This window comes from Psittacula echo (assembly GCF_963264785.1).
Source record: "Psittacula echo genome assembly, chromosome: 2".
Taxonomy (NCBI): Eukaryota; Metazoa; Chordata; class Aves; order Psittaciformes; family Psittacidae; genus Psittacula; species Psittacula echo.
In genome coordinates this window covers 80,984,653-81,006,010 of record NC_137737.1, presented here as the reverse complement: position 1 = coordinate 81,006,010, position 21,358 = coordinate 80,984,653, and the positions used below count along the sequence as shown (strand labels likewise).

Sequence of the window (21,358 nt, the reverse complement as noted above, 5' to 3'; positions counted from 1 at the left end):
TGGAACAAGTGCAGAGGAGGGCCACGAGGATGATCAGGGGGTTTGAGCACCTCCCATGTGTAGACATGCTGAGAAACTTGGGGCTGTTCAGCCTGGAGAACAGAAGGCTGCGTGGAGACCTCATAGCTGCCTTCCAGTATCTGAAGGGGGCTATAAGGATGCTGGAGAGGGACTCTTCATTAGGGACTGTAGTGATAGGACAAGGGGTAACGGGTTCAAACTTAAACAGGGGAAGTTTAGATTGGATATAAGGAAGAAGTTCTTTACTGTGAGGGTGGTGAGACACTGGAATGGGTTGCCCTGGGAAGTTGTGAATGCTCTGTCCCTGGCAGTGTTCAAGGCCAGGTTGGATGAGGCCTTGGGTGACACGGTTTAGTGTGAGGTGTCCATGCCCATGGCAGGGGTGTTGGAACTAGATGATCTTAAGGTCCTTTCCAACCATAACTATTCTATGATTCTACGATTCTATGTCTGTAAGTTTCTCTTGGGGATGATATTTGCAATAGTATGCTTAGATGGTTAAAATAGGCATTGTACATTAAAAACACATCCTGTTATATGTACTAGCATCACTGTAGACAGTATGGACCTACATGTTTATAGCTTGAAGTAAAAGCTGGTATCTAGGAAGTCAGTATTTGAGAGGAAGAGATTTAAGAGAACAATGAACAGCTTGTAAATTATTTTAAGTAATGAAAATATATTTGATCAATAATTTGAAAATCTTTATTAGCTAGATATTGACAAAGCAAGAATGGCTAATACAGATTGTTCTTCTGGTAGAGACCCAAGACACTATTAGAAATAACAATGTTAAATCATTATAATAAAAGGTGGAATGAGGGGGAAATAGAAATTACAGACAAAGATGAAGTAGCAATTAAGAGAGAAATAATAGACTGTGGAAAGAAGGAAATTCATAAAAGAGAAATTGAGAGGTAATATGAAAGAAGAAGAGAGAATTAAATAGGAGGAGACCAAAGAACGATATTTCTCCCTTCATGCATTCTTACTGTGAGAGGGACCATAGAAAAAAAGGCTTAGAGTGTTCCACAGCTGGGAAGAGACATCTGAAGTAGCACACTGTGAGAGTACTTGGAAGAGAGGAAAGGACTGGAAAAGGAGAATAATACTACAAGTACCTACAAAGAAGAAAGTAGAACAAGGCAACTATGATACAGACAGATTATTTTTCTGAATATAACATATGGAGAATATTTTGAGCAGAAAATCAAGGAAGTACTCCTATGTGTCAGTGGAGTGGCAGTGGCAGTGACAGAAAGAATGAAGAGGCAGTCATTAAGTTAGGGGAAAAGACAGGGAATGGGAGAAAATTCTTACCCTTTTAAACCATGATATTTGGTAATCTGCAAAGTCCATTTAATACAATCTGATTTTGCATGATAGAAAGTATAATTATTCTCTACTTTACACAAGATTAACTTCACTTACTTCAGTGAAGAAACCACTGGTGTAAAAATCAGTCTCTGCTTCCAAACTTCCACAGCTCTGAACTCCATGGTTCAGGATTACAACTTAATATGTTTCAGTATTTCCAGGACTGCCACGATTACTACATGTTCAGAAATATTTCATATACCACGTTTCATTTGTATATGCAAGCAAAGAATTGTAGAGATGTTTGGAATGCACTATTTTTACTATGCACATCTGTAATAGAAGCTGTGGTTTTGACACCTCAAATGATAAGAATATATATGAACTATATTTTTAACAGGGAAAAACAAAGATTGATTCTTTTTTGAACTTCAGCTCACTTTATAAGAAACTTCATCTAGGTAAATAAACATATGACACCACGGTCTAAAGTAGTCTAGAAACTCACCATTTCTTTGTTTAATTCTGTGAATTGCACAGACTACTCATATAGACATAAGATAATGCCATAGTGTAGTTGAATGATGAATATATCAATACATCTTGTTTCTAGAGTGCAAAGTACAATTTGCCTGTGTCTGTCTGTTAAAGCATTCAAGATTGAGACTGTCTACAGTCAACATGTGTGTGTATCCTGTTTTCTTAATATGAATGTTCCAAGTAATATGCAAGGTTGCATTTGATGGCTTCCTATAATCTCAACTGTAATATGTTTTACATAAAATCAATGATGCAATAACTGTCATAATTTTGTCAATAACAGTATATGGCATTTTAACTTGTTAAAAGCTTGCTGAATGTAACAATTCATTTTTCTTACCCATTTCAGACATCTCTGGCACAGTAACAATGTATGGTCCATCTGTAAATTTTGGTGCATTGTCGTTGATATCCTGCACTTTGATAATAAATTCAGATTCAGGCTCGAGTGGCTTGTTTGTCCGTCTATCAATAGCTTGGGCATGAAGCACATAGTGTGTCTTCTGCTCTCGATCTAGGCTTTTGGTTGAATGGATGTCTCCAGTCGTGTCATCAATAATAAAGATAGTCCCTGCCCCTTCTCCAGTAAGAATGTATTTGACTGATCCATCACCTTTGTCAGAATTGGAGTGCAGCTGTAGAATATAAACATATAAAATTATATAAAATGACCTATTAAACTTCATAAAAGGTTATTTCACAAAAGATATAAAAACTGTCATATTTCTGTTAGCACCATCCTACTTAGTTTTTAATTTTCCCATCTCTTGCTGTAATTCATTATGTGGCATTGCTGTCAAGACATTCATTTTGTTCAGGATCATAATCATCCAGCATAGTTCACTTTTCAAGATGGGATTATTTTTTGTGCTAAATCCATTCTAGAAAACTTTCCTAAGTTAAGAATATTCTAGTAATTTGGGTGGCTTTTATTTTATTATGATTTGGTTTTAGTCCTTCCTGCAGTTACCCTACAGCACTCATTGCCAGAAACCCTGCCTTGAGTGCTAAGCCTGAAGCTGTCACACAGGACTGCTTGCCTCAATGACGTAGTTCAGTCCCACCACCTATGTTATCTTCTACGGCCGCAAGGATAGCATAGTTTACTAGAAAAGGAAACTGTGTAGTGTGGCAGTGGCAGATGTATGTCCGGGATTACCCTATCCCATAACAAAACACATCCATTTTCTCTCAGTTTTGCTTGTTTAGTTCTAATTAGAAATTCACCTAATTTGCTTGCATTTAAATTATTTCTAATGAAGCACTGAACTTTGATGCTTCCAGCACTTTCACTGCTCCTAACACACACTCTGTGCTATAAAATATATATTAAACATATTACCCCTCCTTCAGAAGAATTAAGCTTGCATTTACTGGGGGGCCAGGGGGAAGAAAAAGTTACGAAGTACCCTGGTGTACTAAGAGAAACATGAAAATGAAAGAGCTATCCACATTAAGCCCCAGTGCTTCTAACACGACTTTAAAGAACTGCCTGTTTAAATTAAAATTCAACATGTGTTCTCTGAGAAGGAGGGGTGATTTTTGATAGATTGAGAAGTTTGTGGGGTTTTTCTTCTTTAGAACTACTCTGAGAACAGAAAGCATTTATTGAGGTGCACAATGAGAACAAAGTGATAACGCAGAAATGAACAGCCTCAGGTATTGTGCAGTTATATTGTGATGCTAAATCAGAAGGGAAACTTCCTAATTTTAAGAACTCATTCTTATTCTTATCTCAGCGCTCTGACTATCTCTCAATATCTGCAGCATGGCATTACTAAGTTTCAGTTTTCAGACTTCTTTCCATTCTCAGTTCAGAAACCATTTAAGTTTGGATAGGGAAAATAGACTTTTGAGGGTACAAATCACCTTTTTTCTGACTTAAATCATACAGAGATGCTGATATTTTCTCATTCTCTATCTCTTTTTTGGGGGGGTTTTGGTTTGTTTTTGTTTTTGTTTTTTGTTTTTTTTTTTTTTTTTTTGGTTGTTGTTTTTGTTTTTGTTTTTGTTTTTACCAGGTCTTTGTCTTGCCTTTAAAATTATCTAGTTTCTTCTTTGTAAAAAAAGCAAGCATGTGGGGCTTGGTAACACTTTTTAATCCTGTGTACCAAATCTATGAAATTATGGTATCACACATAATTTATATCTTGTCCTGTATGGGGGGATAAGAGAGGACAGTCTAATAAAATTAAGATTGTCAGCTCATGTAAACTTCAGCGTAACTTCAGTAAATGCACCATGCACTTACGTGAGCCACAGGAATATCTGACTGGATAACCAAACCAAAGCTGGGTCATCACTGTGAACCCACTTTTTTTATTTTGAAAATGGAAGAGAGAAAGAAGCAGAGAAAGGGTCTGTTTGCTTGGCTTTGCTTTTATAGGACAGCAGGACAGTCTTAAACCTTTCCTTTAAAGAAGAGATGGGCAAAATTCTGGTTACGTCTCTTTGTCCTCAGAATAATACTGTATTCTGTTAAGACAGGAATAATTCACTTAATGTAAAATGCCAGAGATCCAAACTTCCTATAAAGTCAAAATGTTACTGGAAGTTATTTATTCCTAAAAACAAGAATAGTAAGTACTCTGGTATTCTAATTTTGGTTTGCTAGTATTCTAATTTTTCAGAAACAATCAATCAGAATTGAGTATCTCTTGCTCCAGGTTCCTGTTTTTGATAAAACTTCCTAAGTGTTAATGTTTGCAAATGTTAATATTTGTCTTTAATTTACGTGGAAAAAAGCCAACAAACACCTCCCTCACCCCCCCCCCAAAAAAAAAAAAAACAAAAAAAACCAAACCAAAAACAAAAACCAAGAAAGCCAAGAGAAAATTTGTATGCGCAGGAAAATGACAAATTTGCTTAGCTTCTGAAGATATAAGGGACTCAATTTGAAATTATCCCAAACTGAAAAAGATCAGAAGAATCTCCAGCATTGTCTCCTTTTAATTCTACATGCATATATGCAAAGGCATATTCAGGTATACTATACAAAGATCCCAGCAAAATCACTGTGTTCATAACTGGAATTATGGAAAGTAGAAACCAACTAAGAAATTGGTTACATAGGTAAGAAAGCAACAGAATAAGGAACTGCTGTAGAATTTAAGAAATAAGCTTTCTTCAAAAAATCCAAATAGACATGGTGTTCCAATACCATACTGTAGAAAGGCACACCCAGAAATTCACTGTGATAGTACAAATTGAAATATTAGATATTATTCATTGTAAAGAAGCAACTATTCATACTTGTCATTAGTGATGAAAATGCAGGTACATTTTGAGTCACACGGCTTTTATATCTATCAATTAATAAAAGTTAAGAAGCACAAAAGATTCTCAGCTGACTGTACGGCCAATCAGTGATTCCTGCTAAACATCCTGTTATCCAACAAACTTCAACTGAAAAATGTAATCAGGAATCAGCATTAGAAATATTAATAAACCAAAAGCCTTTGATTTGCAACTGGGTCTTTTACACTGCAGTTGTAAGGCAACAACCAAAACCAAGAGAAAGCTAAGAGAAGTTCCTGCTTCCTTACTTCCTGATATCTTACATTGTTTGAAATATAACACTTTGATTTACGCCTTTTAATTTCTCTGCTGAATTTTAAATTCACGCAGGAGGATTCTGCATTGCATTTCTATTGTGTAACAAAAGGGCCTTTCCTTTGTCACTTGGTTTATGTTTTGAGTTTTTCTGTAAAGCAAAGATTAAATAACTGTTTGTCTTCTTTAACAGACTCATGGAATCATGGACTCATGGAATGGTTTGGGTTGGAAAGGACCTTAAGATCATCTAGTTCCAAGCCCCTGCCATAGGCAGGGATGCTCCACACAAGACCTTTTCACCCAAGGCTCTGTCCAACCAGGCCTTGAGCACCGCCAGGAATGGAGCATTTGCCACTTCTTTGGGCAACCCATTCCAGTGCCTCACCATCCTTTCGGTAAAGAACTTCTTCCTTATATCTAACCTGAACTTTCCCTGTTTAAGTTTGAACCCACTGCCCCTTATCTTATCACTACAGTCCCTACTGAAGAGTCTCTCCCCCAGCATCCCTAGAGCCTATCTCACTATAAATTGGCCCAAGTAAAAAAAAAAGTATCAAGGCTTTTCTCAAACACATTTACAATATGGGTTGTGCTGAAGACAGCCCCTGGGAATCCTTGCTTAAGACAACGTCAACCAGACTAATGAGAGATTCATGTCCCTCAGCACTTCTTTCTTTTGCCTGCGTACCATGATATCATCTCTGCAACAGCTGGTTGTGGAATAAAGAGGTGGTTTATTCCACAAAAGCATTTCTAACTAGAATAAATGGGATTCACTGTTACAAATACATGGTTTGGGAGACTGAAATTCTACAGCTATGTCTATAACGATTTATAAAAGACAGCAAGGGAGCAAAATCTACCTGGTCAATAGTGAACTTTCTCTCTACCTGGGACTGCTGTAACTATTTCTTTTTCAGATTAATTTGACAGAGAGTGGGGAATGCACTAAGCAACACAAGCCAACCCATGTTCTGTTCACCAATCTAGACATAACCTGTGTGATCTGGGAAGCCATCTCAACCTAGATCCCTAGAAAGGGTGTGGACATTCAATTTCTCTCTGCCAATGACTACTGCAACAGCATGTATACACTAGAGGATGAGATACTCACACGATGTAGTAAAATGAATAAATAGCTTTGATAAACACTAAGTGTGGTGGCTTTTTTTTTTTTCCCTGCTGTGCCAGACAGAGACATAAAGTTGGAACATTACAGGAGTCTTTTAATTTAAAAAGAAATACAAACGCATCGCATACTGAAACATGATTACTCATAATGTTGAGATGAGTAATGAGCACTGAAAAGGAATACGAGGAAAATAAGACAAACATTAGAACACAACTCTGATTTCTCTATCTGAGGTTTTAACTACGACTATAAAAACATAACTGAAATTGGTTTTCAGTAGGCCTTTGCTTCTATGATAGTCCACTGCATTTGGTGATTATAGATTGATCTGTGAAGCCAACTTTTTAACTGCTACTTAAAGAAGCTTTTTTTTCTCCTTAAATTATTTCAACTTGCTTCCCTAAGCAATCTCACCTTAGACCTCAAAGCATTTTAAAAATGAGTTTGCCTAGAGGCTATAACCACTGCAGACTATACAGCTTGCACTCACCATTTGGCCTTCCCTAGCCTCCAGGGCTCCCCAACCCTACCCGTGGCTCAGTACCTCACTGCAGCCCCCCAGGGACAACATCCCCAGGAAGTTGCCTCACTTTGCTGCTCCTTAACAGCAACATCTCCAATCTCCCAACTTCCAGCCAGTGCAGGCTTCTGAATTCCTTGTGGAAATGCAGTTTCTATCCTATTTGATGGGCTGGCTTCTGAAAACATTACTTATCACTGCTGATCTGGTTATGCCCCTATCAAGAACATATCCATTAATTATCCTGAAACTGTCCAGAACCAGAAACCACCAGCAAGTATTAAATTTTCATATCCTACTGGGCATGATTCATGACTTTATTTCTCTGATTTTTTAGGAAAAGAAGTAAAAAGAATAGATGAAGAGCATATCTAGAGTGTCATCTTTATCAACCTAGTGGGCTGCACTTCTTGACATATTTAATAACAAGTTGGATTCATGATGATTTATGACAGTTTCTCAATCCTTAGCTAGTCTGTATCAGCAGTGTATGACTGATTTTGGAGAATAGCGACCAAGGTGTCCTAGTTTTGTTAAGATTTTAACATTTTTCTTCCATCAGTCCATTTAAATGCTTTAACTTTCTCCTAGCATTCCTGCAGAAAGTGTAGAAAGGCTGTATTTTCCAAAGGCATGATCTGAAGAGGCATACCAAACATTTCAGTTTCTTAAAGAGTTTTCTTTATATTCTTATTATTAATTTTGATACTATGAGTCTTGAAATACTTATAATTTGATGCACTAGTATATTAACTGATGTAAAATTAATGCACAGATTGCAGGCTTTTTGCCCAGCTAATACAGTTTTTTAACTGCTAGTAACTGCAAAGCAATCAGGTGACTAAAGCCTAATTGCAGACCCAAATGGAAAGGTACCTACTGCTTACCTACTGGCCTTATTCACCACCCTTCATGTTCATACATCTTCTACTTCATTGTTTTGGCTAATGCTTCGCCACATCATACATCCAAACATTTAAGCATACATACTTGTCAAGCAAATGACAACAAATAGGCAGAAAGAACCATAGAAGCCAGGCCAACAGGAAGAAACTCACCAGTAAGTACTATAAAATCTAAAAATATTGAAGAGGAAGGCAACATCCTGCTCCTACTGGAAATGTGGGATGCTAACAACTCAAAGTGATCACCACTCTTCCCTGCACTTGCCTGAGGAAGACAAGATGCGACCAGGAAAGTGTGCATGACCAGGAGAATAAGGAAGAAGCTTCAATAAGTAGAACAGTTGTCTATTTGTGATTTAATTGTCCACTGCTTTCCCCCATTTGCTTTAGCTGAATAATCTGAATTCTTGGTGTGCTGTGTGGGTGGCATTTTAAGTGGACTAGTAATTACTTTTACAATATTTTAATTGGACTAACAAATTCTTGGGTCTGGATATAAGATATGTGCTGTTATATTGAAAAAAAATATATATATTAGGAGATACCCATATATACATAAAATTCAAATCCAAAGCTGATTTGAAAAGATCAAGAACCACTGCACTAACTTAACAAATTTAATTAGAGCAGAAGTGGTTATATACATATAAACTTAAATTATTTTAAAATAACTGAAGAGAATTAGCTTAAAACTTATTGTTGACAAATAATAAACAAAATAATATGCATAGAATTTCAAAAGCAAAACCTAAGTTCTGATAGTGACACTACCATTATGTCTTTCGAATAAAGTATAGTCTTCTGTTTGGGGAGCAGCATATTCTTTTAAGGAGAGCAGGAGAACCTCTCCTTCCCAATTCTGTTGTCACTGCCAAACAGTTTAATCATGCAAGAGGGCCCCAGCAAAACAGTACAACAGCAAAGTCTACCCATGAGTGCACAGCCTAGAGGAATGGCAAAAATGTTTCTAAACAACATGAGCTAGAAGCTTTAGCAAACCATAGGAGAATATATTAAAAAAGAATGTACATACACTACCTTACTTTTATTATGCAGAATTGTTTAATGCTTCACTAAAACCATCAAAATGTAAATACGTATAAAGAATTAATGGTGTAACACTAAAACAGAGTGAAAAATGTTTTAATCTGCTCTGTAATAGCATTGCAATCATGTTGACTTCCTTTGATGTTTATGTAGACACAAAATATAATTTAAAAGAAATGATACCATAACTTAGTAGTAGTAAAAACCAAATATAAAATTATTCTGAATGGTGCACACTGCAAAATCAGTCTAGCTGATACTTACTGAAATGCTCATTGTGCCTATGCAGTAAAAGCGTCCTCAGATTTGCTGCAGACTTGCTTCCTTCAGTCTGAGCTATAAAATGTGTTTTAACGAAATATACTGCTCTGGGCAATGTCACATGTTTTGATGGAATTCTCAGAGGGAATCATTAGCCCACGAGATAACTGTGTTATCCATAGCAGTGTCCACAAATTGAGAAGAAGCTATTCCACACCCTTGTCAAACAGAGGAGGAAAATACAGAACTGCATTTGCCCCCATCTGTTGAATGGGTTTTCTCAGATAGAAAAAAATAATTGGATTGCAATCATCCAAGAAAAACACAACTGAAACAGTATTAACTTCACAGGATAACAATACAGCATACAAACATCTGTTCTTGCAAGATGTGCTTACCTGAAGTCCGCTCCTTTACTTCTGCTTTTGAGGAGACTGGGTAATGGCAAAAGTATGCAGGTGCATAAGCAATCACATCTAAAGTAACATTAGTTGTACTAAAGCTGACACAAGTGGTCAACACTAGCTTCAATTTTATCTCTGTACCAAAGGAGGACTACAGTGAATGACAAGAAAAATAGAAAATGGAATTCTAAAACACCACAATAAATGTTTATGTATAAAACTGTTATTTTGTTTTCAAAGAACAGTATATACTTTTAAGAAAAATACAATCCAAAATTGTACTTTCAGTGCATTATGTGTCTAAATCAATACAAAATAAAAATACTTCCTCTCTGCTTAAGTTTTCCTCTGAACTCTCTTCATAGCAGTGAGCTTTCATTTTAGACATCTTTTACTTGTCCAAATCATAGGATGGGCATAAAGACCACTCTTTTTTCAAGTAAGAAGAATTTACATAGCATGTTTTTTTACAGGTTTTAAAGAGCTGGACAGGCATCCAGTTGCAGAACATGCTAACCTAGGTCTTCTAAAAGCATAATTTGCAAATATAGTTGTTTGTAGGTCCCAGGGCTAAGTAACTACTGCTGATTGAACTATTACTCTAAAATATGATTGAAATTAAGCTGGTCTTTTTTGTTTAGGTCTTATTTGAAAAAAGATAATTTTTAAACAGAAAACAAAACAAGACCCCTCATTCCCCAGTACTATTCTAGAGCCAGAAGAGTTGGCACACTGCTCCTACTCTGCAATCCATGAAACACTCATCTCCCATAACACTTATGCAGAATGGCCACAAGATATTAGTGTAAGAAAAGTGTTTCATTCTTTCATATTGCATCAACTTTATTTCTGACTAAACAAGGAAAATAATTTAAAGTCTTCTATTTAATTTTTCTTCCATATATAAAAGCTTCTATTTTCTTTTTTTTTTTTTTTTCAAATCCTGCAGTCTCCTTAAAGGGCAAGTATCATTATCTCTCTTTCAAAGAGGAGTAATCTGATTTTCACAGACTTGAAGTACAAAATTCACCCAGAAATAAATTCGGATTTTAAAAACCCCAAACCAGACTCCGGTCTATCTAGTCATGATATCATTAGACAATGGTGAACTTTGCAGTTCCCAGCGAAAGGGGGAACGGAGGGATTTCTGATGCTATAAAAAAATTATTACTGGAGGGCTACAGAATTTCAGAACATTTAGAAACTCAATTTTTCAATGTAATCAGAGAAATATCATCAATAGGAAAAAAAATGTAAATTAAACTATGTAAGTTAAGACTTCAAATGAAAGCTTCATGTCACATTCAACCAAATAACTATCAAGATCTAGGCACCAGATTTGTGCTATGTTTGTTTTTATGGCACCAAAAGTCTGGCTTCAATGCATATGAGTAAGTATTTAATACATGGGTTGATGTCATATTTTTTCATAGCATTCTGTTCCAGCAATACATGACTCCTTTCTCCCTCTCATGTCATACGTCACTAAGCAGTGCAGAAAACTATTTCATTCTCTCCAGACAAATTTACAAAACTAATGGTGTTCAGTTTTCAGCATCTTCTCACAATCCACTGTCACCAAAAACTCACTTTACAATCAATAAATCTGTAAAACTGTGGTAATAACTTAAGATTCCGAGATTCATGTGGAAGAATCATAAATTTGACCAAGTCTGAATCCAAATGTGATAAGGTTTGATGATACACTGTTGCTAAAAGAAGCCCTGGCCACACTACATTCACCATTGGAAGAAGAAAGTTTTGTTTCAGTTTGTGCTGTTACCAGATCACAATAAAGAGGTGTTATGCCAATATAAAGCAGTTCTAAAAATCCTGTAAATGGGCACAAGCATATAAAAGTTCTTCAGTTGATGGTATTACTCTCTTACACAGGCCTTGCAAACTTCTAATTCACGTAAATCACTGAAACACTGCTTTCCTTGTAAATGCCTTACTGTTCAACTACATAGTCACAGATGCATTAAACCTCAAAGATGCCAGAAGTAGTCCTAGGTACCAGTGTCATAACTTGCATTATCTGAAGAAGTAAGACTGCTTTCATATGGAAGAATGTTTGCTTCAGACATTGGAAAGGTCAAGGTCAGAAGAACAGTAAGTGCACATACTCTTTGGAAACACACTGTTTGGAAATATACTGAAGCAGTGAAAGCATAGCACGTTTGTGACAAGATTGGAGCAAAACCAGTTTGTTTCCATACACTGTTCTTGCAGACTTTCTACAGGTGCTCTTGACCTTCATTACTGGTGCAAACTCAGCCAAGCTACTCTCGTTGAAGCACTTTTAAAAATTATTATTATCTTTTATGTGCACAAAGAGTGAATCAAACTCTGTTTTTCCTTTCAGAGGGGAAAAAAGGAAATACATCCACTGTAACAGAGTCTTCCAAAAAGAAAATACATATCTGCCCTTACTGAACAGGAAAGCCAGACTAAGGGTTAGGTTAGATTTTCCAAATGAGAAAGAACTCTTAGTCGTTTAAAACCTTGATCAAGGAATTTCACATTGCATGTGATCTCCATGTACATAGCTTCTCTTGATATTAACATGAATGATAGAAATAGCTCACTGGAGCACAGAGCTGTAAGTGTAATTGTACTCAAGCCCTTTAGGAAAGTCTGATTTATTTGTTTGCTTGACAGTGCTACAGCAAATATCATTTACTCTGTGAAAGATCTTAAGACAGAATATTCATTTTTAAGCTCTGGAAAAAACAAGTCTGCAGTGTACCCATGTGACATTCTGAATTACTTCTTTCTCCTTTGCTTTTCCTAAATAATATTGTGAAGATAAAAATAAATGTGTAATTTTCTGATGTAGTATTTGTGAGCCATGTAAAATCAACAAAAGAAAATTTTATGCCAGGGACTTGATTACTTACTCAATTACAGAGTTTGATTAGGAAAAAAATATTATGTGGAAAAGTTCAAGGAGAGATAATTAATTTACCAGCTTCCTTTTATCCCATCCTTCCAAAAATCTTTCACACATTTTTGGTTTTGATGTCTTTGAAGCTAATCTGCTGAGAAATTCATAAAGCTGTAGAAAGAAAACAGGTTAGCTACTGTCCAATGGCTTCTATTTCAGGTGAAAAAGTTGTTTCATTCTGAAGAAACCAAGAACACACTACCACACATTATCAAGAACCACAGAGATCACTGTTTCACAAGGATTTCATCTGCATATTTCTGTGAGATCTTATAACTAATGTTAATGCATTCTTCCAGGTAATGGAAAATGCCTGCTTCCATTATTGAGGGGTGGTCTTTTTGGTCTTTTTTTTTTTTTGTTAAGAGTCCTTTGTTATATACTATCTGAATATTAGAAAGTCTAAATACTGAATATAAGAATACTGATATATTGCGGCATTAATCCACTACTTCTACAGTATTTAACACTTGAAGGCATGTTTAGATATTTTGCATCTGGAATGCCATTTTATCTCTTTTATGTGGCCTACAGCTTCTTTTTCAGTGATGAATTTTAGATTTGTAAGAAAATTGCTTCTATATAGTTTCCATTACAAGTCACAAGTGATGACTTTTCTGTATCTCCTTTAGAAGAGAATATAGTTTATTCGATAACAGATACTTTTCTTCTTCCTATAAGTAGTACTCTTCCTGTTTGCTAGAAGCAAGAAGTTTGCTACAAGCAAAAAGTACTACATGACAAAGGAAAAAAGCCCTGCATCATCATGATGAGGATACGTTTCCACAAATTTCTTTAAAAGGTCACTAGTGCCTCAAAATCTATTGATAATGCCAACTATTCTACCTGCAACATCTTTGTTGGTTAAGAAATCGGAAGATCCATGTTCACAGCAGAAGCTTATCGCTAGCCCTCTCCACAGATATAAGTCAGGTAATGTCTGCAATAAAAGAAATTATGAAGTGTTCATGACTGTTACCGTGATGACTATGCAGCTACAAGTAGGAATAAAGAAATGGGAACATATCAATCCCAGTGAATGGGAGTGTAAACAGCTGTCCTTAACTTTCTCATGCTTTTCATGAACTGTTGCAAAAGTTTCCTGAAACTCATATGGATGTAAATTGGGGAATTTCAGGAATCTTTGTTATGTATTTCCATACTTCACACATGTATTACCAAGAAGTACAATTTCTGAGCTCAAGGTTTTTTAATCAGGTAATTCTTACCAATGAGCACAATTTTTCATACGGGGTAGCATCCAACTGTTTCTGTATTCTTCCTAGAGTCATCATGACCCCATCTGTCTATAAGCATCTGTACTGCCGCCACTGCAAGGATTTGATTGTGAGGCATAGTAAATCCCTCATTATTTACATTTAGTTCAGTACAACTTTTGAAGAAGTAAAATACAAGTTGTGAAAATGTTTACAAACCAACTTTGTATCACAATTTATGACTGACTGGCATTTTGAGTTAACGGCATTCCTATAAAGACCTTGTGTAATGTGTAACTCTTGCTACTTTTTCCACCTGACGATGACATTTCAAGTGTTGCACGATATCTTTTCAGCAGTGTACATTCTTCACTGTGACTGACAAATGAGGAAAAAGAATGATGCTAGGCTTCTGAAATAGCAATCAAAAAGACCAAGTGCTCCCAATTTCCAGAAACCAACATTTAAATTTCAAATATGTCTAATTGTTCCTGCATTGAATCCATGAATTTTTTGTTTCTAAAAGCAGCTGTGGTGTATTTTCATACAACAGGATATATAAGAAGAATCTATGTGCATGAATCAGATATCCTCAGATTAAATTTTGGTGCAAAATTGTGTAACATTTGATATTCTAATATTTCTGAGCAATAATTTTTACATTCAAATTCTTCCATATGCTAAAAAACATGGAAAGTGTGATGAAGAATTTATTTTTAGATATATGGATACTTAAAAATTAAATAAAACTTTCTCCTCAAGCTTCTGAATTTCTCACTGAAAAAAAATATTTATGCTGTTTGCTGTTCACTGTAAAGTCACATATGTTTGATACTTGAACTTGTTTACATTTGTCTACAGGATAGCCATATCCTGACTATGGAATTATCTGTAATTTAGCACTAAGAAAAGCCAGTTGAGAACTGCTTTCTTCCACAGTTACCCTCCGACGGTCTTTAATAGAAAACATTTTAACAAAGCAAACCAGAGCCTCATCAAATTACTAACACAAATAGTAATATATTCTGCATGTTACATTTAACACAAAATTTATGTTTCTTATTAAACACTGTCCTCCATTCATCATCATCATCTAATTCCAATAGGGAACACTAATGTTCTCTTTCTGTATGTGTGAGGAACCCCAGACATATTGTTCCATTCACTGCTATCATTTATGAAAAGAAGTGATTAAAAAAAGTCTGTTAAAAAATTGCCCTTTCCCCAGGACCAGTATTCCAAGCACATTAAATGCCATAAACAAACCACTCACACTTTGAGGCAATATATTCCTCTCCTTAAGTTTTTAATATGTGCATGCTGACATATCAATATAGATTCAATTTACCATTAACACCTCTGTGATTTTCTCCCCAGGGACCTTCTGACACCTTCTGCTCTCCCAAAAAATGTTCAGGCAGAATAGGATTACAATCTCTAAAGCTAGAGACTGCCAATAAATGGCTAGCTGCAAATGATGCTTATAAAAGAGAATGTGTAAAATGATAGGGAAATTAATATAAAAAGTTCCTTTCAGGAAGTAATTAAATTACCATTAATATATCTACTACCAGATACTCTTGCTACCAGTACTAGGAGGTGTCAACACAGAATACCTATTGTCTCCTTTGAATGTATGGTTAATTCATCAACACATTTTCCATAACAGACTGCCTCCTTTAACTTAAGGAGCCCAGGAGGAAGTGCCCATATGGCCTAGCAGAACACCTGGGAGTCTGATTCTGATCTCCAAGAGTCTTTTTTTCTAACCTAATTTCACCAGTACTAGGAAGTTCAAAAACGTTTTTTTCTTTTCGGGAAAAAATGAAAATATATAGCTTAGTACTTCAGACACCCACTGAATATAAGCTTTCACTCAGTCATCTTAAAGTGAATAAATATTACTCATATTATGAAAATCTGATTTATTCCATGTAAGAAATAATCTAGTAGGTCACTATGTTCACCGGTGCAGTATAGCCCTAAAACCAGAGTTCATGGCAACAAAACAGACTGCTGGTTAGGCAGAAAAAATGTAAAAGTTATTTTGATAAGATCTGAACTGATTCTTTTTCGTCAAGTGATAGGTTTTAACATCATTCAATCAGCTAGAAATATGTTCCTCCTGACTCTAATGATTTTGCACCATCAGAACTAAAGAAAAATGAGAAAAATACTGGTAATATCGTAAATAACACATTCACCAAAGGTGTGCTTGAGAAAACTCTGGAGAAAAATGGAAATGTCTCCTGCTTTCCATCCTTTCTGTTAATATAAATAAAATCTTTGTCCAGGTACAAATCTATGCCATGAAGAATTTCATTCTCTGTGTGTATGAGGAGAAAGCCTACAGAATAAAATATTCAGCATCACAAGAGATGCTGATGGGAGAAGTTACACAAGAAAGATTGCATCAAAATTATTTCTTTATAGATGCCAATGAGACACATCTTGGTTTTCATAAGAAGGATAAATTCCTGAGTTGACCTAACTTGTAGGAAAAAAAAAAAACCAAACCCCCACATTCTGAAGAACAGAGACTAATAATTTCCATTAGAACTTGGTAACACTAGCACTGAACCAGTTTTGCTTTATTTTAGATCGACTTTTTTCTATCTGGTTTACAACTATTACCAAAAGAAGTCATATTAAAGATGTCCCAGATGTCTTACATGACTTCTAATTTGTGAGAAATATGCTTAAAAACTTAATTTTCTAATTTTCATTATTTGATGCCTGACATTCCCTACAGATGCATAAAATTAGAAGGGAAAAATCACTGAACTTAAATAATTGCTCTTAAAAAACCCCTAAACATACTGAATACTTACAATTATAAATATTCTGTGGCTTGAATTCCACAGATCCCTATGATTTACATAAAGGAGAAGTATTTATTTCTTTGGAGTAGTCTTAGAATTGCTGCTTATCACTTTCATTGACACTTCCTTTCTTTTGAATTATGAAATGCCAAACATGAAGGGACTCTCACTGATGACAATAGGCTTTGGATCAGGCTATCAATGCTGGTAGATAAAGCTAAGAAAAAATAGCTATTTTTTCAATAATAAACATTAATTTTGAAGATGCTTGCTTAATTTATAAAGCACATATTACATATTTTATAAGCATATATAATGCATGACAAGATATAAATCTTAAATAAACCTAGGTAACATCATAAAATGAGAAAATTATAATTTCAGACCTCAGATTTTCAGAACTGAAGAGGGGAGAGGGGAAAGGAGAAGAGGTATGGTAGAATAATCTCCTATATCTGAGGTTATATGGCCTGGAAAAGAGCACTAAATTATTTCATTCTTTTATTATATTTTCAAGAATATGATTTTTTTACTGACTCTAAAGTATCTGTCATTTCTGGGAACCAATACCGTTGACATGAATTTGCAGTGATTTGCCATGTCAAAATAGCACTACTCAGATACAATTAAAGTAATGGCAAGCTATCTGGACACAGACACTTAAAAAAAAAAGAGCTGCTCTCTCCACAGACCCAGGACTAAATACAAGCTGAATAAAAAAGGAACAAAAGGATATGATGTGTCCTATTTGGAGGATGAAAGCCTATTGAGCTAACAAATGATAATCCTTCAGCTGTCAGCAACATCTGCAGATACCGCATCACTAAAATACTACTTAGGCACTAAGCAGTACAAGTCTTGATAGTGTTAATTCACACTAGGTCACTGGATGGCAAGATAAGATGACTCTCAAAACATCAGATGGCTATTACCTTATTAATTGTTTGCTCAGGCCCAGCTGTCTGTGTAAGCAAGGTCAGGGCAGGAACAGTGATCTCTCAACCTAGCTGAATTTTGAGCTGCAGAGTACTACCAGGTGGTATAGGAGATCAAAGGGAGAAGCCTTCTTAAGTGAAGAGTTCAGATAGTTTTCAGAGTGGAATTATCTTTCTTTCCCCCTCACCCCCCCTTTCCCAGAAACTGCAGGTGGTTTGTTGTATTGAACATTTATTCCGAAAAGACAGAAGCCCAGGGTAATACGTTCTCATGTGATCACTCTATGTTTCAAAAAATGCCATCACGCCTCTTCACTTTCTTTTGGTTTTCCCTCCTTTACCCTGTGTTCTCTTACCCATCCTAACCTTTAAGATTCATCTGTTTGTATATTACACATGCACCACAGTTCCTGAAAGCCCACCTCAAACTGCATTCACACTGAATGCACTGATGAAGTGCAATACCAAGGGCACATGAAAATTTAAACATCAGCCTTTGGCAGTTAAAATTTTTGCTGATGTGAAGAATTTTGGAAGGATGACTGGGTACAAAATTCTGCAGTGAACGAAGGGTTTTAGAAATATATATGGCAACAAAAGTGCACATTTGCAGCAGTATGTTGATAAATATTTGTTAATAATCATAAAATTTATGCACTTATAACGCCTTTATGATTAAGTAGGAAATTTTCTAATAGTGGAAAAAGAAAAAAGGCAAACCAAAACCAAACCTGTTTGCTTTTAGAATTAAGATATCCAATATGGAATTTTCATTAAGGTAAGTAAGTTAAGGAGCTTTCTGTCTCATAGGTGTTTCAGCCTTTCCTAACAACACCTAAATGCTGCACGGCTAGGGAACAAATGCCTTTTCAGTTTAAAAACTAGCCTTGTCCCTCCCCACCAAAATACACATATTTAAATCTGTGAAGGCAGATGCACACCTGTTTACATCTACAGCACACAAGTAATCTTGATCAAGTTGAGAAAAACAGCTTAGAAATACAAATATTTTCTAGTGTTGAACTCCCATTTTGCCTTTTCTTTTGAGCAGAGGATTCAGTTAATTTTCATAGTTCTATTTGAATTTCTAATATAAAGAAGAAGAAATCTTCCAGTAGTCAGCTTAAACCACATGATATGACTGTGATAACAGCTTTGCAGAAAGACAGCAAGGACAGACATTCAGTAAAGCATGAGTTTGCATGTTATTAATTTCCTCCCTGGAAATGGTGCTTTTAGTATCATGCTATAATTCAGAAAATTAGCATCAGAAGGGAACACTGGCTTGAGAAATTCTCGAAAAGTTCAAGGACAAGTAAAGCTCTGTGAAAGCAGAACGTAATTAAAGATAAAAATCCAGAACATAGCTTCATAGTCCAGAGTACATTGGGATTAGCACGCCTAGTAACAGATTCATACCATTTGTGTCTTACAGTAATAATGTTATAGCTTTACCTCTGTCTACTTATCTTTCTGACATTACACATGCACCTCATGCTATGTTTTGTGAGTTCTGTAATTTTTTTTTTTTATATTAATTTAAAATAATAATTTTTCAAGTTTCATTTGGTCTTAAAAACACTTTTGGGAAAAATGAAAGCCTGTGAAATAGGAACAAAATACTACCTGACAATAAACAAGAAAATTTCTCTATAGTGAATATGAGTTTTTCATAGTTATCCCTGACCAGCAATAAGCCTGGCTTACTGTATATGAATACATCCAACAAAATTTTCAGCTAGCTTTCAGTTTCAATTCCAGTACATACTCAGTTACCAAAGATAGATTTTTGCCAAACTAGTCTGGTCACATAAAAATATCCTTCTCACTCCCATTCTGGACACCCTTCTCCAATAATAATAATGATATTAACTATTATGTTAATCTTATCCAACTGCAGAAAGCAAGGAGTGAAAAAAAAACCCTTTTCTGTTCCACTGTTAAAAATATGTGTTAAAAAACAATTTGGTATTGCAATAATCTGTAAAGGCACTTTACATAACACCTCCCTCCTCCTCCTAAACTGAAGTGCTTTCTTTAGTTGTTCACTTTTTTTAGACAATAGAAAACTTATTCTTCATGGTAGAGGAAAAAGTGATTTTCATGGCTGTGCTCCCCTGCCTCATACAAAAGAAGAGAGAAGTGATATATACCAAAACCTTAGCTGGTGAGTTAACTGCACTTGGCTATCAGAAATACTACCTACTAACCCAAGATTCAAAATTACTTTTTTCTAGTAGTCTAGATATGTGTTCTCCAAGGAGTTCCTGCATGAAAGGGGTACCTCTCTCTGCAAAAGCTGCATTAGCTCAGGAGCTTCAGAAAACGACCAACTGGGCCCTGGAATGTCCAGTGCGGACCATACCACAGTGAGGACTCTTGGAACATTTTCTGATGTCCTGTGCACTTAACCATATATTTAACAATAATACTAAGATGGATAAACATTTCTAGCTAATGAGTTCTGGACAGGACTTCATTTTAGTTTATGATAATGTAATTATTTCCCTCCAACATCCTTAACTTGTGCATGTAGTTTCAGTGGTTAATGCATAAGTAACTCCAACATATGGAGAACTGTCTTAGAAAAAAAAAAAAATAATAAAAACTACAGTGAAAAATGAAAGCAGGAGAGACAATCCATGAATGAGATGTTGTGTAAGAGTACCGATTAAATGAGACAGAGTAGACAAAAATCTGTTAGGAAAGGGTTAGTATAGCTGGTGCCATAGTGGGCTATGGTTATGGAATGTGTGATCTCTTGAGGTTTCTTCCTTACAATTCTCTGGCCTTTTAAAAAGGCATTTTAGCTATTTCAAGTATAAATCATCTCCTTCTAATCTGTGATCTTGCCTTGATTAAGGATGGGTAAACTCATTCAGTTCTATGAATAAATCAGGCTCTAACATTCAAAGGTAGCATTTATAAAGACTTAAAAAAAGGGTCTCATTTTTTCAGGGAATCATTATTTCACTGTACGTCAGCAACACTGAATTTATCTTACAGGTAGGAGTGCTGAAATACTACCACAGCAGACTTTTCTTGAGCCAAACAAAATCTGAAAAAAACACCAAGTATCTTCTAAGAGAGGTTGTTCTAGATCAAATTTCTGAAGAAGTGCAAGGTTTGACAAATAACAGATTTATCAATTTTCTTATGTTTCTCTAAACCAGCTATTTATATTTATGTTTAGAATTATCCCCATAAGAATATCCTTACATACAAAAATAATGTGTGACCATGCCATTAATGCTACTTTTTAGAGCATTTATCAGGTATTAATTACTCTTCTTAATAATATATATATATACATATAACAGGGCACTTGTATGCTGCACACATACTTTACACACAACACAAGTTCATCAAAAGAACTTTATCATTTTTGAAAACAACAGAAGTGTTTACTTAGGTGAGGCTTAATTATGGAGGAACATATAAAGAAAAGAACATATTTTGAAATCACAGGGATACATATTTATTTGTTATACATGTCCTTTTATCTCTTGCCCACCATTCCAACTGAGTGGTGAGACTTCAGGGATCCCCCCATTAAGAGGAGTCCTCATTTTTAAGCAAAGCATGACAAAAGTTTTTTCTTCCCTTTTTGCAGCTGTCAGGCAGGACAGAAAGGAACAAAGCTAATGCTATTAAGCATCTGTACATTGATGGATACCCTAAACCCAGCATTTTGGTTTTTAATTATTTTTAAAAGGGCAAAGTTAAAACTGTGAA

At 35.4% G+C, this 21,358-nt stretch overlaps 1 protein-coding gene across 2 annotated transcripts in view; it reads right to left on the bottom strand.

Annotated features, from left to right (window-relative positions):
* Positions 1 to 21,358, bottom strand: part of CDH18 (cadherin 18) — a gene marked incomplete at both ends in the record, with an annotated part of 176,824 nt that overhangs the window by 134,937 nt on the left and 20,529 nt on the right. For both annotated transcript variants that reach the window (XM_080609876.1, XM_080609877.1), the window contains one exon: positions 2,219 to 2,513. In XM_080609876.1, coding sequence (XP_080466002.1) covers positions 2,219 to 2,513 — 295 coding nt within the window. The remainder of the gene's footprint in view (positions 1 to 2,218; positions 2,514 to 21,358) is intronic.